Here is a 12,841-nt window from a genome sequence, read left to right on the forward strand (position 1 = left end):
CCCCCACTTTTGGCGGCAAGGCCGGAGAAAATAATGAGAATAACAAGGAGGAGTCACTGGCCAGTCAGGACAGCCCCTAAGGTGTCCTGAGCTGAGGTGACTAACTTTTAGAAATCCTCCATCTTGCAGATGGAGGATTCCCCCAATAGGATTAGGGATGTGACCCCCTCCCATTGGGAGGAGGCCCAAAGAGGGTGTACTCACCCTCAGGCCTAGTAGCCATTGGCTACTAACACCCCAGACCTAAACACGCCCTTAAATTTAGTATTTAAGGGCTCTCCCTGAACCTAGAAACTAGATTCCTGCAACAACAAGAAGAAGGACTGCCTAGCTGAAAATCCCTGCAGAGGAAGACCAGAAGACAACAACTGCCTTGGCTCCAGAAACTCACCGGCCTGTCTCCTGCCTTCCAAAGAACTCTGCTCCAGCGACGCCTTCCAAAGGGACCAGCGACCTCTGAATCCTCTGAGGACTGCCCTGCTTCGACGACGACAAGAAACTCCCGAGGACAGCGGACCTGCTCCAAAAAGACTGCAACTTTATCCAAAGGAGCAGCTTTAAAGAACCCTGCAATCTCCCCGCAAGAAGCGTGAGACTTGCAACACTGCACCCAGCGACCCCGACTCGGCTGGTGGAGAACCAACACCTCAGGGAGGACCCCCGGACTACTCTACGACTGTGAGTACCAAAACCTGTCCCCCCTGAGCCCCCACAGCGCCGCCTGCAGAGGGAATCCCGAGGCTTCCCCTGACCGCGACTCTCTGAAACCTAAGTCCCGACACCTGGAAAAGACCCTGCACCCGCAGCCCCCAGGACCTGAAGGACCGGACTTTCACTGCAGAAGTGACCCCCAGGAGTCCCTCTCCCTTGCCCAAGTGGAGGTTTCCCAGAGGAAGCCCCCCCTTGCCTGCCTGCAGCGCTGAAGAGATCCCTTGATCTCTCATTGACTTCCATTGCGAACCCGACGCTTGTTCTAACACTGCACCCGGCCGCCCCCGCGCCGCTGAGGGTGAAATTTCTGTGTGGGCTTGTGTCCCCCCCGGTGCCCTACAAAACCCCCCTGGTCTGCCCTCCGAAGACGTGGGTACTTACCTGCTGGCAGACTGGAACCGGGGCACCCCCTTCTCTCCATTGAAGCCTATGCGTTTTGGGCACCACTTTGAACTCTGCACCTGACCGGCCCTGAGCTGCTGGTGTGGTAACTTTGGGGTTGCTCTGAACCCCCAACGGTGGGCTACCTTGGACCAAGAACTGAACCCTGTAAGTGTCTTACTTACCTGGTAAAACTAACAAAAACTTACCTCCCCCAGGAACTGTGAAAATTGCACTGTGTCCACTTTTAAAATAGCTATTTGTGAATAACTTGAAAAGTATACATGCAATTGAAATGATTCAAAGTTCCTAATGTACTTACCTGCAATACCTTTCAAACAAGATATTACATGTTAAATTTGAACCTGTGGTTCTTAAAATAAACTAAGAAAAGATATTTTTCTATACAAAACCTATTGGCTGGATTTGTCTCTGAGTGTGTGTACCTCATTTATTGTCTATGTGTATGTACAACAAATGCTTAACACTACTCCTTGGATAAGCCTACTGCTCGACCACACTACCACAAAATAGAGCATTAGTATTATCTCTTTTTACCACTATTTTACCTCTAAGGGGGAACCCTTGGACTCTGTGCATGCTATTCCTTACTTTGAAATAGCACATACAGAGCCAACTTCCTACAACATCCCATCTCCTTTTGAGTTTTTCTGGGAGCCCCATGATCATGCCCTTTAATGTCTTGTTGAATCTCTCAACAAGGCCATTAGTTTGTGGATGATATGGTGTAGTGAATTTATAAGTCACTCCACACTCATTCCACATGTGTTTTAGGTATGCTGACATGAAGTTGGTACCTCTGTCAGACACCACCTCCTTAGGGAAGCCCACTCTGGTAAAGATACCAATGAGGGCCTTGGCTACTGCAGGGGCAGTAGTCGACCTAAGGGGAATAGCTTCAGGATACCTAGTAGCATGATCCACTACTACTAGGATGTACATATTTCCTGAGGCTGTGGGAGGTTCTAGTGGACCAACTATGTCCACACCCACTCTTTCAAAGGGGACCCCCACCACTGGAAGTGGAATGAGGGGGGCCTTTGGATGCCCACCTGTCTTACCACTGGCTTGACAGGTGGGGCAGGAGAGGCAAAACTCCTTAACCTTCTGGGACATATTGGGCCAGTAGAAGTGGTTGACTAACCTCTCCCACGTCTTGGTTTGTCCCAAATGCCCAGCAAGGGGAATATCATGGGCTAAGGTCAGAATAAACTCTCTGAAACCCTGAGGCACTACCACTCTCCTAGTGGCACCAGGTTTGGGATCTCTGGCCTCAGTGTACAGGAGTCCATCTTCCCAATAGACCCTATGTGTTCTATTTTTCTTGCCTTTGGACTCTTCAGCAGCTTGCTGCCTAAGGCCTTCAAGAGAGGGACAGGTTTCTTGTCCCTTACACAACTCTTCCCTTGAGGGTCCCCCTGGGCCTAAGAGCTCAACCTGATAAGGTTCCAGCTCCATAGGCTCAGTTCCCTCAGAGGGCAGAACTTCTTCCTGAGAAGAGAGGTTCTCTTTTTCTTGTTGTGTTGCAGCTGGTTTCCCAGCTGACTTTCCTTTTCTCTTGGTAGGCTGGGCCTTTCTTCCAGACTCCAGCTCTACTTTTTCACCCTGTACCTTGCACTGTGCCCTTGTCTTGACACACACCAGTTCAGGGATACCCAGCATGGCTGCATGGGTTTTCAGTTCTACCTCAGCCCATGCTGAGGACTCCAGGTCATTTCCAAGCAAACAGTCTACTGGGATATTTGAGGAGACCACCACCTGTTTCAGGCCTTTGACCCCTCCCCACTCTAAAGTTACCATAGCCATGGGATGTACTTTAGTCTGATTGTCAGCGTTGGTGACTGGATAAGTTTGTCCAGCCAGGTATTGGCCAGGGGAAACCAGTTTCTCTGTCCCCATAGTGACACTGGCACCTGTATCCCTCAGGCCTTCTACACTTGTCCCATTAATTAAGAGCTGCTGCCTGTTTTTTTGCATGTTAGGGGGCCAGGCAGCCAGTGTGGCTAAATCCACCCCACCCTCAGAGACTAATGTAGCTTCAGTGTGACACCTGATTTGCTCTGGGCACACTGTTGATCCCACTTGGAGACTGGCCATTCCAGTTTTAGCTGGATGGGAGTTAGAAGTGGTATCTTTCTTGGGACAGGCCTTGTCTCCAGTTTGGTGTCCAGACTGACTACAGCTACGACACCAGGCCTTTTTGGGATCAGAGTTTTTACCCTTGTACCCAGAATTGTTTTGTGAAGAGGCTCTAGGCCCACGCTCCTGTGCAGGTTTTTGGGGGCCTGTAGAAGACTCTTTACTATTTTTGTTTTTGGCTGTCTCACCACCTGTAGGAAATTGGCTCTGTATGTGCTATTTCAAAGTAAGGAATAGCATGCACAGAGTCCAAGGGTTCCCCTTAGAGGTAAAATAGTGGTAAAAAGAGATAATACTAATGCTCTATTTTGTGGTAGTGTGGTCGAGCAGTAGGCTTATCCAAGGAGTAGTGTTAAGCATTTGTTGTACATACACATAGACAATAAATGAGGTACACACACTCAGAGACAAATCCAGCCAATAGGTTTTGTTATAGAAAAATATCTTTTCTTAGAGTTTTTTAAGAACCACAGGTTCAAATTTAAAATGTAATATCTTGTTTGAAAGGTATTGCAGGTAAGTACATTAGGAACTTTGAATCATTTCAATTGCATGTATACTTTTCAAGTTATTCACAAATAGCTATTTCAAAAGTGGACACAGTGCAATTTTCACAGTTCCTGGGGGAGGTAAGTTTTTGTTAGTTTTACCAGGTAAGTACGACACTTACAGGGTTCACTTCTTGGTCCAAGGTAGCCCACCGTTGGGGGTTCAGAGCAACCCCAAAGTTACCACACCAGCAGCTCAGGGCCGGTCAGGTGCAGAGTTCAAAGTGGTGCCCAAAACGCATGGTTCCAGTCTGCCAGCAGGTAAGTACCCGCGTCTTCGGAGGGCAGACCAGGGGGGTTTTGAAGGGCACCGGGGGGGACACAAGCCCACACAGAAATTTCACCCTCAGCGGCACGGGGGCGGCCGGGTGCATTGTTAGAACAAGCGTCGGGTTCGCAATGGAAGTCAATGAGAGATCAAGGGATCTCTTCAGCGCTGCAGGCAGGCAAGGGGGGGCTTCCTCGGGGAAACCTCCACTTGGGCAAGGGAGAGGGACTCCTGGGGGTCACTTCTGCAGTGAAAGTCCGGTCCTTCAGGTCCTGGGGGCTGCGGGTGCAGGGTCTTTTCCAGGCGTCGGGACTTAGGTTTCAGAGAGTCGCGGTCAGGGGAAGCCTCAGGATTCCCTCTGCAGGCGGCGCTGTGGGGGCTCAGGGGGGACAGGTTTTGGTACTCACAGTCGTAGAGTAGTCCGGGGGTCCTCCCTGAGGTGTTGGTTCTCCACCAGCCGAGTCGGGGTCGCCGGGTGCAGTGTTGCAAGTCTCACGCTTCTTGCGGGGAGATTGCAGGGTTCTTTGAAGCTGCTCCTTTGGATAAAGTTGCAGTCTTTTTGGAGCAGGTCCGCTGTCCTCGGGAGTTTCTTGTCGTCGTCGAAGCAGGGCAGTCCTCAGAGGATTCAGAGGTCGCTGGTCCCTTTGGAAGGCGTCGCTGGAGCAGAGTTCTTTGGAAGGCAGGAGACAGGCCGGTGAGTTTCTGGAGCCAAGGCAGTTGTTGTCTTCTGGTCTTCCTCTGCAGGGGTTTTCAGCTAGGCAGTCCTTCTTCTTGATGTTGCAGGAATCTAAATCTTTAGGTTCAGGGGAGCCCTTAAATACTAAATTTAAGGGCGTGTTTAAATCTGGGGGGTTAGTAGCCAATGGCTACTAGCCCTGAGGGTGAGTACATCCTCTTTGTGCCTCCTCCCAAGGGGAGGGGGTCACATCCCTAATCCTATTGGGGGAATCCTCCATCTGCAAGATGGAGGGTTTCTAAAAGTTAGAGTCACCTCAGCTCAGGACACCTTAGGGGCTGTCCTGACTGGCCAGTGACTCCTCCTTGTTATTCTCATTATTTTCTCCGGCATTGCCGCCAAAAGTGGGGGCCGGGGCCGGAGGGGGCGGGCAACTCCACTAGCTGGAGTGTCCTGCGGTGCTGTGACAAAGGGGTGAGCCTTTGAGGCTCACCGCCAGGTGTTACAGCTCCTGCCTGGGGGAGGTGTTAGCATCTCCACCCAGTGCAGGCTTTGTTACTGGCCTCAGAGTGACAAAGGCACTCTCCTCATGGGGCCAGCAACATGTCTCTAGTGTGGCAGGCTGCTGGAACCAGTCAGCCTACACAGATGGTCGGTTAAGTTTCAGGGGGCACCTCTAAGGTGCCCTCTGTGGTGTATTTTACAATAAAATGTACACTGGCATCAGTGTGCATTTATTGTGCTGAGAAGTTTGATACCAAACTTCCCAGTTTTCAGTGTAGCCATTATGGTGCTGTGGAGTTCGTGTAAAACAGACTCCCAGACCATATACTCTTATGGCTACCCTGCACTTACAATGTCTAAGGTTTTGCTTAGACACTGTAGGGGCACAGTGCTCATGCACTGGTACCCTCACCTATGGTATAGTGCACCCTGCCTTAGGGCTGTAAGGCCTGCTAGAGGGGTGTCTTACCTATACTGCATAGGCAGTGAGAGGCTGGCATGGCACCCTGAGGGGAGTGCCATGTCGACTTACTCATTTTGTTCTCACTAGCACACACAAGCTGGTAAGCAGTGTGTCTGTGCTGAGTGAGGGGTCTCTAGGGTGGCATAATACCTGCTGCAGCCCTTAGAGATCTTCCCTGGCATCAGGGCCCTTGGTACCAGAGGTACCAGTTACAAGGGACTTATCTGGATGCCAGGGGGTGCCAATTGTGGAATCAAAAGTACAGGTTAGGGAAAGAACACTGGTGCTGGGGCCTGGTTAGCAGGCCTCAGCACACTTTCAATTCAAAACATAGCATCAGCAAAGGCAAAAAGTCAGGGGGTAACCATGCCAAGGAGGCATTTCCTTACACCACCTTTCCCCTGGGGAGGTTTTGTGACCCCTTTCTTTTGGTCACCCCCTGTGGACGTTTTGGACACCCTAGTCTTGACCCAATGGTCCGCCTTCTTTCCCAATTCTTGGGGAGAAATTGGTCCTAGGTCTACCAGATGCTGATGCAGTTTGTCATTGAAACAATTACTTAACAGGTGTTCTTTCACAAATAAATTGTACAGCCCATCATAATTACTTACACCACTGCCTTGAATCCAACCATCTAGTGTTTTTACTGAGTAGTCTACAAAGTCAACCCAGGTCTGGCTCGAGGATGTTTGAGCCCCCCTGAATCTAATCCTATACTCCCCAGTGGAGAATCCAAAGCCCTCAATCAGGGTACCCTTCATGAGGTCATAAGATTCTGCATCTTTTCCAGAGAGTGTGAGGAGTCTATCCCTACACTTTCCTGTGAACATTTCCCAAAGGAGAGCACCCCAGTGAGATTTGTTCACTTTTCTGGTTACACAAGCCCTCTCAAAAGCTGTGAACCATTTGGTGATGTCATCACCATCTTCATATTTAGTTACAATCCCTTTAGGGATTTTCAACATGTCAGGAGAATCTCTGACCCTATTTATGTTGCTGCCACCATTGATGGGTCCTAGGCCCATCTCTTGTCTTTCCCTTTCTATGGCTAAGATCTGTCTTTCCAAAGCCAATCTTTTGGCCATCCTGGCTAACTGGATGTCCTCTTCACTTGAGTGATCCTCAGTGATTTCAGAGAGGTTGGTCCCTCCTGTGAGGGAACCAGCATCTCTGACTATTATTTGTGGAGTCAGGGCTTGAGAGGCCCTGTTCTCCCTAGATAGGACTGGTGGGGGGGAATCACCCTCCAAGTCACTATCATCATCCTCTGTGTTGCCATCCTCAGAGGGGTTGGCCCTTTCAAACTCTGCCAACAGCTCCTGGAGCTGTAGTTTGGAACGTCTGGGGCCCATTGCTATTTTCTTTATTTTACAGAGTGACCTTAGCTCCCTCATCTTAAGATGGAGGTAAGGTGTGGTGTCGATTTCCACCACATTCATATCTGTACTAGACATTATGCTTCTAAAAGTTGGAATACTTTTTAAGAATCTAAAACTAGTTCTAGGTTCTAATTCAAACTTTTACCAAACTTTTAAACTCTAAAAGAAATGCTAAACAGGGACTAACACAAGGCCCTAGCAGGACTTTTAAGAATTTAGAAAAATTTCAAATTGCAAAAATCAATTTCTAATGACAATTTTTGGAATTTGTCGTGTGATCAGGTATTGGCTGAGTAGTCCAGCAAATGCAAAGTCTTGTATCCCACCGCTGATCCACCAATGTAGGAAGTTGGCTCTGTATGTGCTATTTCAAAGTAAGGAATAGCATGCACAGAGTCCAAGGGTTCCCCTTAGAGGTAAGATAGTGGCAAAAAGAGATAATACTAATGCTCTATTTTGTGGTAGTGTGGTCGAGCAGTAGGCTTATCAAAGGAGTAGTGTTAAGCATTTGTTGTACATACATACAGGCAATAAATGAGGAACACACACTCAGAGACAAATCCAGCCAATAGGTTTTGTTATAGGAAAATATATTTTCTTAGTTTATTTTAAGAACCACAGGTTCAAATTCTACATGTAATATCTCATTTGAAAGGTGTAAAGAAATGGCTCCCTGTTGCAGTTACCCCCCACTTTTTGCCTGATACTGATGCTGACTTGACTGAGAAGAGTGCTGGGACCCTGCTAACCAGGCCCCAGCACCAGTGTTCCTTCACCTAAGATGTACCATTGTATCCACAATTGGCACACCCTGGCATTCAGATAAGTCCCTTGTAACTGGTACTTCTAGTACCAAGGGCCCTGATGCCAAGGAAGGTCTCTAAGGGCTGCAGCATGTCTTATGCCACCCTAGAGACCCCTCACTCAGCACAGACACACTGCTTACAAGCCTGTGTGTGCTAGTGAGAACAAAATGAGTAAGTCGACATGGCACTCCCCTCAGGGTGCCATGCCAGCCTCTCACTGCCTATGCAGTATAGGTAAGACACCCCTCTAGCAGGCCTTACAGCCCTAAGGCAGGGTGCACTATACCATAGGTGAGGGTACCAGTGCATGAGCACTGTGCCCCTACAGTGTCTAAACAAAACCTTAGACATTGTAAGTGCAGGGTAGCCATAAGAGTATATGGTCTGGGAGTCTGTTTTACACGAACTCCACAGCACCATAATGGCTACACTGAAAACTGGGAAGTTTGGTATCAAACTTCTCAGCACAATAAATGCACACTGATGCCAGTGTACATTTTATTGCAAAACACACCCCAGAGGGCACCTTAGAGGTGCCCCCTGAAACTTAACCGACTGTCTGTGTAGGCTGACTAGTTCCAGCAGCCTGCCACACCAGAGACATGTTGCTGGCCCCATGGGGAGAGTGCCTTTGTCACTCTGAGGCCAGTAACAAAGCCTGCACTGGGTGGAGATGCTAACACCTCCCCCAGGCAGGAGCTGTGACACCTGGCGGTGAGCCTCAAAGGCTCACCCCTTTGTCACAGCCCAGCAGGGCACTCCAGCTTAGTGGAGTTGCCCGCCCCCTCCGGCCACGGCCCCCACTTTTGGCGGCAAGGCTGGAGGGAACAAAGCAAGCAACAAGGAGGAGTCACTGGCCAGTCAGGACAGCCCCTAAGGTGTCCTGAGCTGAAGTGACTCTGACTTTTAGAAATCCTCCATCTTGCAGATGGAGGATTCCCCCAATAGGGTTAGGATTGTGACCCCCTCCCCTTGGGAGGAGGCACAAAGAGGGTGTACCCACCCTCAGGGCTAGTAGCCATTGGCTACTAACCCCCCAGACCTAAACACGCCCTTAAATTTAGTATTTAAGGGCTACCCTGAACCCTAGAAAATTAGATTCCTGCAACAAGAAGAAGGACTGCCCAGCTGAAAACCCCTGCAGCGGAAGACCAGAAGACGACAACTGCCTTGGCTCCAGAAACTCACCGGCCTGTCTCCTGCCTTCCAAAGATCCTGCTCCAGCGACGCCTTCCGAAGGGACCAGCGACCTCGACATCCTCTGAGGACTGCCCCTGCTTCGAAAAGACAAGAAACTCCCGAGGACAGCGGACCTGCTCCAAGAAAAGCTGCAGCTTTGTTTCCAGCAGCTTTAAAGAACCCTGCAAGCTCCCCGCAAGAAGCGTGAGACTTGCAACACTGCACCCGGCGACCCCGACTCGGCTGGTGGCGATCCAACACCTCAGGAGGGACCCCAGGACTACTCTGATACTGTGAGTACCAAAACCTGTCCCCCCTGAGCCCCCACAGCGCCGCCTGCAGAGGGAATCCCGAGGCTTCCCCTGACCGCGACTCTTTGAACCTAAAGTCCCGACGCCTGGGAGAGACCCTGCACCCGCAGCCCCCAGGACCTGAAGGACCGGACTTTCACTGGAGAAGTGACCCCCAGGAGTCCCTCTCCCTTGCCCAAGTGGAGGTTTCCCCGAGGAATCCCCCCCTTGCCTGCCTGCAGCGCTGAAGAGATCCCGAGATCTCTCATAGACTAACATTGAAAACCCGACGCTTGTTTCTACACTGCACCCGGCCGCCCCCGCGCTGCTGAGGGTGAAATTTCTGTGTGGACTTGTGTCCCCCCCGGTGCCCTACAAAACCCCCCTGGTCTGCCCTCCGAAGACGCGGGTACTTACCTGCAAGCAGACCGGAACCGGGGCACCCCCTTCTCTCCATTCTAGCCTATGTGTTTTGGGCACCACTTTGAACTCTGCACCTGACCGGCCCTGAGCTGCTGGTGTGGTGACTTTGGGGTTGCTCTGAACCCCCAACGGTGGGCTACCTTGGACCAAGAACTGAACCCTGTAAGTGTCCTACTTACCTGGTAAAACTAACAAAAACTTACCTCCCCCAGGAACTGTGAAAATTGCACTAAGTGTCCACTTTTAAACCAGCTATTTGTCAATAACTTGAAAAGTATACATGCAATTTTGATGATTTGAAGTTCCTAAAGTACTTACCTGCAATACCTTTCGAATGAGATATTACATGTAAAATTTGAACCTGTGGTTCTTAAAATAAACTAAGAAAAGATATTTTTCTATATAAAAACCTATTGGCTGGATTTGTCTCTGAGTGTGTGTGTACCTCATTTATTGTCTTGTGTATGTACAACAAATGCTTAACACTACTCCTTGGATAAGCCTACTGCTCGACCACACTACCACAAAATAGAGCATTAGTATTATCTATTTTTACCACTATTTTACCTCTAAGGGGAACCCTTGGACTCTGTGCATGCTATTCCTTACTTTGAAATAGCACATACAGAGCCAACTTCCTACAGGAGGTATTTAAGGAAATGTAGTCCTCCTTACCTTAAAATGCCCGCCTCCCAACCCATCCCTTGTTTAAACAAGAGCAGGAAGGGTATAAAGTTGGTTGGGGGGGCTTGGCAGCATTTGGATTCACATGGGAGCTGATAGGTGCTTGTTGGTTAGAGTGGATTTTAGCACACAGTGCCTCCGCAAACGTTAATATCAATATGCATTCCTTCTATTTTTCACACCTTCAGCTCCTGCTCTGCCTCATGTTGCTCATTAGGGAGAAGTACAAGCCCGGAGCAACTACGGGACTACTTCACCCTCAACAGCAACAGGCATGTGTGGGACATAAAATATCTGTTTTCGATATGAGGAGTGAGAAAAAAGGTGTTAAGTCCGGCAGGAGTCCAGTAGGAACAGAGTCAGGAAAGGGACATCACGTGGTACAGGAGAGATATAGAGGTTGACAAGAAGAGTGCAGGTCAGAAAGGCAGAGAGATAGAGCAGCATGGGCAGGAAAAACATACAGGAAAGCAGAAAGGGGAGGTGCAATACTGACTGAAAGTGGTTAAATGTGACTCACTTCTTTAAGAGACTTGAACTGACACAGCTGTTTGATAGCATCAACACGGACGACACCCAACGGCGGGTGTTGCAAAGCCTCTAAACTACTTTCTTTGTCTGAATAACGTTTTTTAACACATGAAGAGAAAGAAAAATGATCGGAAAATTACAAGCTGACAAGCAATTTTAATAAGGCAAAAAAGCACAGGAAAACGGGAAAGTTCGGAGTTCATGAGTGATTTTGGTATACAAAATGAACAGGAAACAGACCAGCCAGGCAGAGCTGGCAAACCAGACTTTCGACTTCACAAATCTCCAGTGTTCGGAATAAATGGGACTTACCTCTATTTTTCAACCTTGCAGCCAGCGGCAAAAAATATGAAACAAAGAATTTGAGCTCTGTGTTCTTAACATGGTCCCGAATTACTGGAATTAGCCAGCTACGAGGAAAATTGCAGTTCTCCCTATTAAGGATTAAGAGTAGAAGAAAAAGTAAATAGGGCATTCTCTGAAAACACCAACACAACCTAGCCCAAATAAAATGACTGCACAGTAGATTGTATCATTTATAAATCCATTTCCTTATAACACCAGACTCATGTATCCCCAGTCATAAACAGACCTATAATCAAACTAGAAATACAATAATTGGCAAGATCAATACATTTTTCCTTCTTGATGTCAATTATTGTGCTACAGAACAATACAAAATATGCACATTGTGTGCATATCAAGATGCTGATGACCAGACTATGAACCAGGACTAACTTCAAAACTAGAAGTAGGAAATGTTGATCTTAATACCATGGCCCAGCACAAAGCCCCCAAATGCAGCCAACATCTAAATCTAAATTTGTAGAAGTTTGGTCAAATGACTAATGTCTTTGCTTCCCAACGCTCGCTGTTTCAAGTTCCCAATACTAGGTATAGACAACAAGTAATTTCTGGAAAAGGACTGCAAAACTATACTGTTTGAAGACATATCTGCCAACAAAACAGCAGAAACAACTGCCATTTTATCATGGTTATCCTAAAAGCCTTGATGCAAAATAATCCTTCCACCTAGAGTGGGAGGTTATTCATCTTAGCAATTGCCCTCATTAGATTTTTCCATCTCCATCCACAATCTCCTAAATGTTTCAATTTTTGTTTTAAACGTAACTAGAACGTATTTGAAATTACATACATTTTTATCTCATCACAAGGAATACTGAATGCAATTATTTGTTTTAGTTCCAACTATACACAAGCATGCAATGACAGAATGACGTAGCACACATATATAGTAAGTATGAGCCTCCTAAAAGGGACTGTCTGCCACAACTCCTCTGGGAACCCATTCAGACACTACAATCTTAAGAAGTGCTACCCACGGGGCCCACATCTTCCGGTTTCTGTAGGCAAACCCTGGCTCAATAAATGAGGATTTCAATAAACTTATCTACATATACACAAAGCCATTCCCTACCCCTTTCGTATTTCTGTTTCTCCAGCAGTCAGTAAAGTCTTAATTACAATGTGGACGTTCTTATTAATGAGGGTCTTCTTGCCCCGGAAGTATCCAAGGGTTCAACTTATCCATGTATTACAATTACAGCCTCCAGTCAACTTATGCAAATAAATTATTAGCAACCTCTGTCCAAAAGCCTGGATGACGCAACAAAAAATAACCTCTCAGTCAGTGTAGGAAGTTGGCTCTGTATGTGCTATTTCAAAGTAAGGAATAGCATGCACAGAGTCCAAGGGTTCCCCTTAGAGGTAAAATAGTGGTAAAAAGAGATAATACTAATGCTCTATTTTGTGGTAGTGTGGTCGAGCAGTAGGCTTATCCAAGGAGTAGTGTTAAGCACTTGTTGTACATACACATA

The 12,841-nt window shown here is 47.9% G+C and overlaps 1 protein-coding gene across 1 annotated transcript in view; it reads right to left on the reverse strand.

The window, feature by feature from the left end:
- Nucleotides 1–12,841, reverse strand: part of RRP12 (ribosomal RNA processing 12 homolog) — a 682,638-nt gene that overhangs the window by 486,784 nt on the left and 183,013 nt on the right. Inside the window, exon 15 of the mRNA XM_069239610.1 lies at nucleotides 11,316–11,437. Coding sequence (XP_069095711.1) covers nucleotides 11,316–11,437 — 122 coding nt within the window. The remainder of the gene's footprint in view (nucleotides 1–11,315; nucleotides 11,438–12,841) is intronic.

Source organism: Pleurodeles waltl, chromosome 6 (genome assembly GCF_031143425.1).
Source record: "Pleurodeles waltl isolate 20211129_DDA chromosome 6, aPleWal1.hap1.20221129, whole genome shotgun sequence".
Classification (NCBI taxonomy): domain Eukaryota; kingdom Metazoa; phylum Chordata; class Amphibia; order Caudata; family Salamandridae; genus Pleurodeles; species Pleurodeles waltl.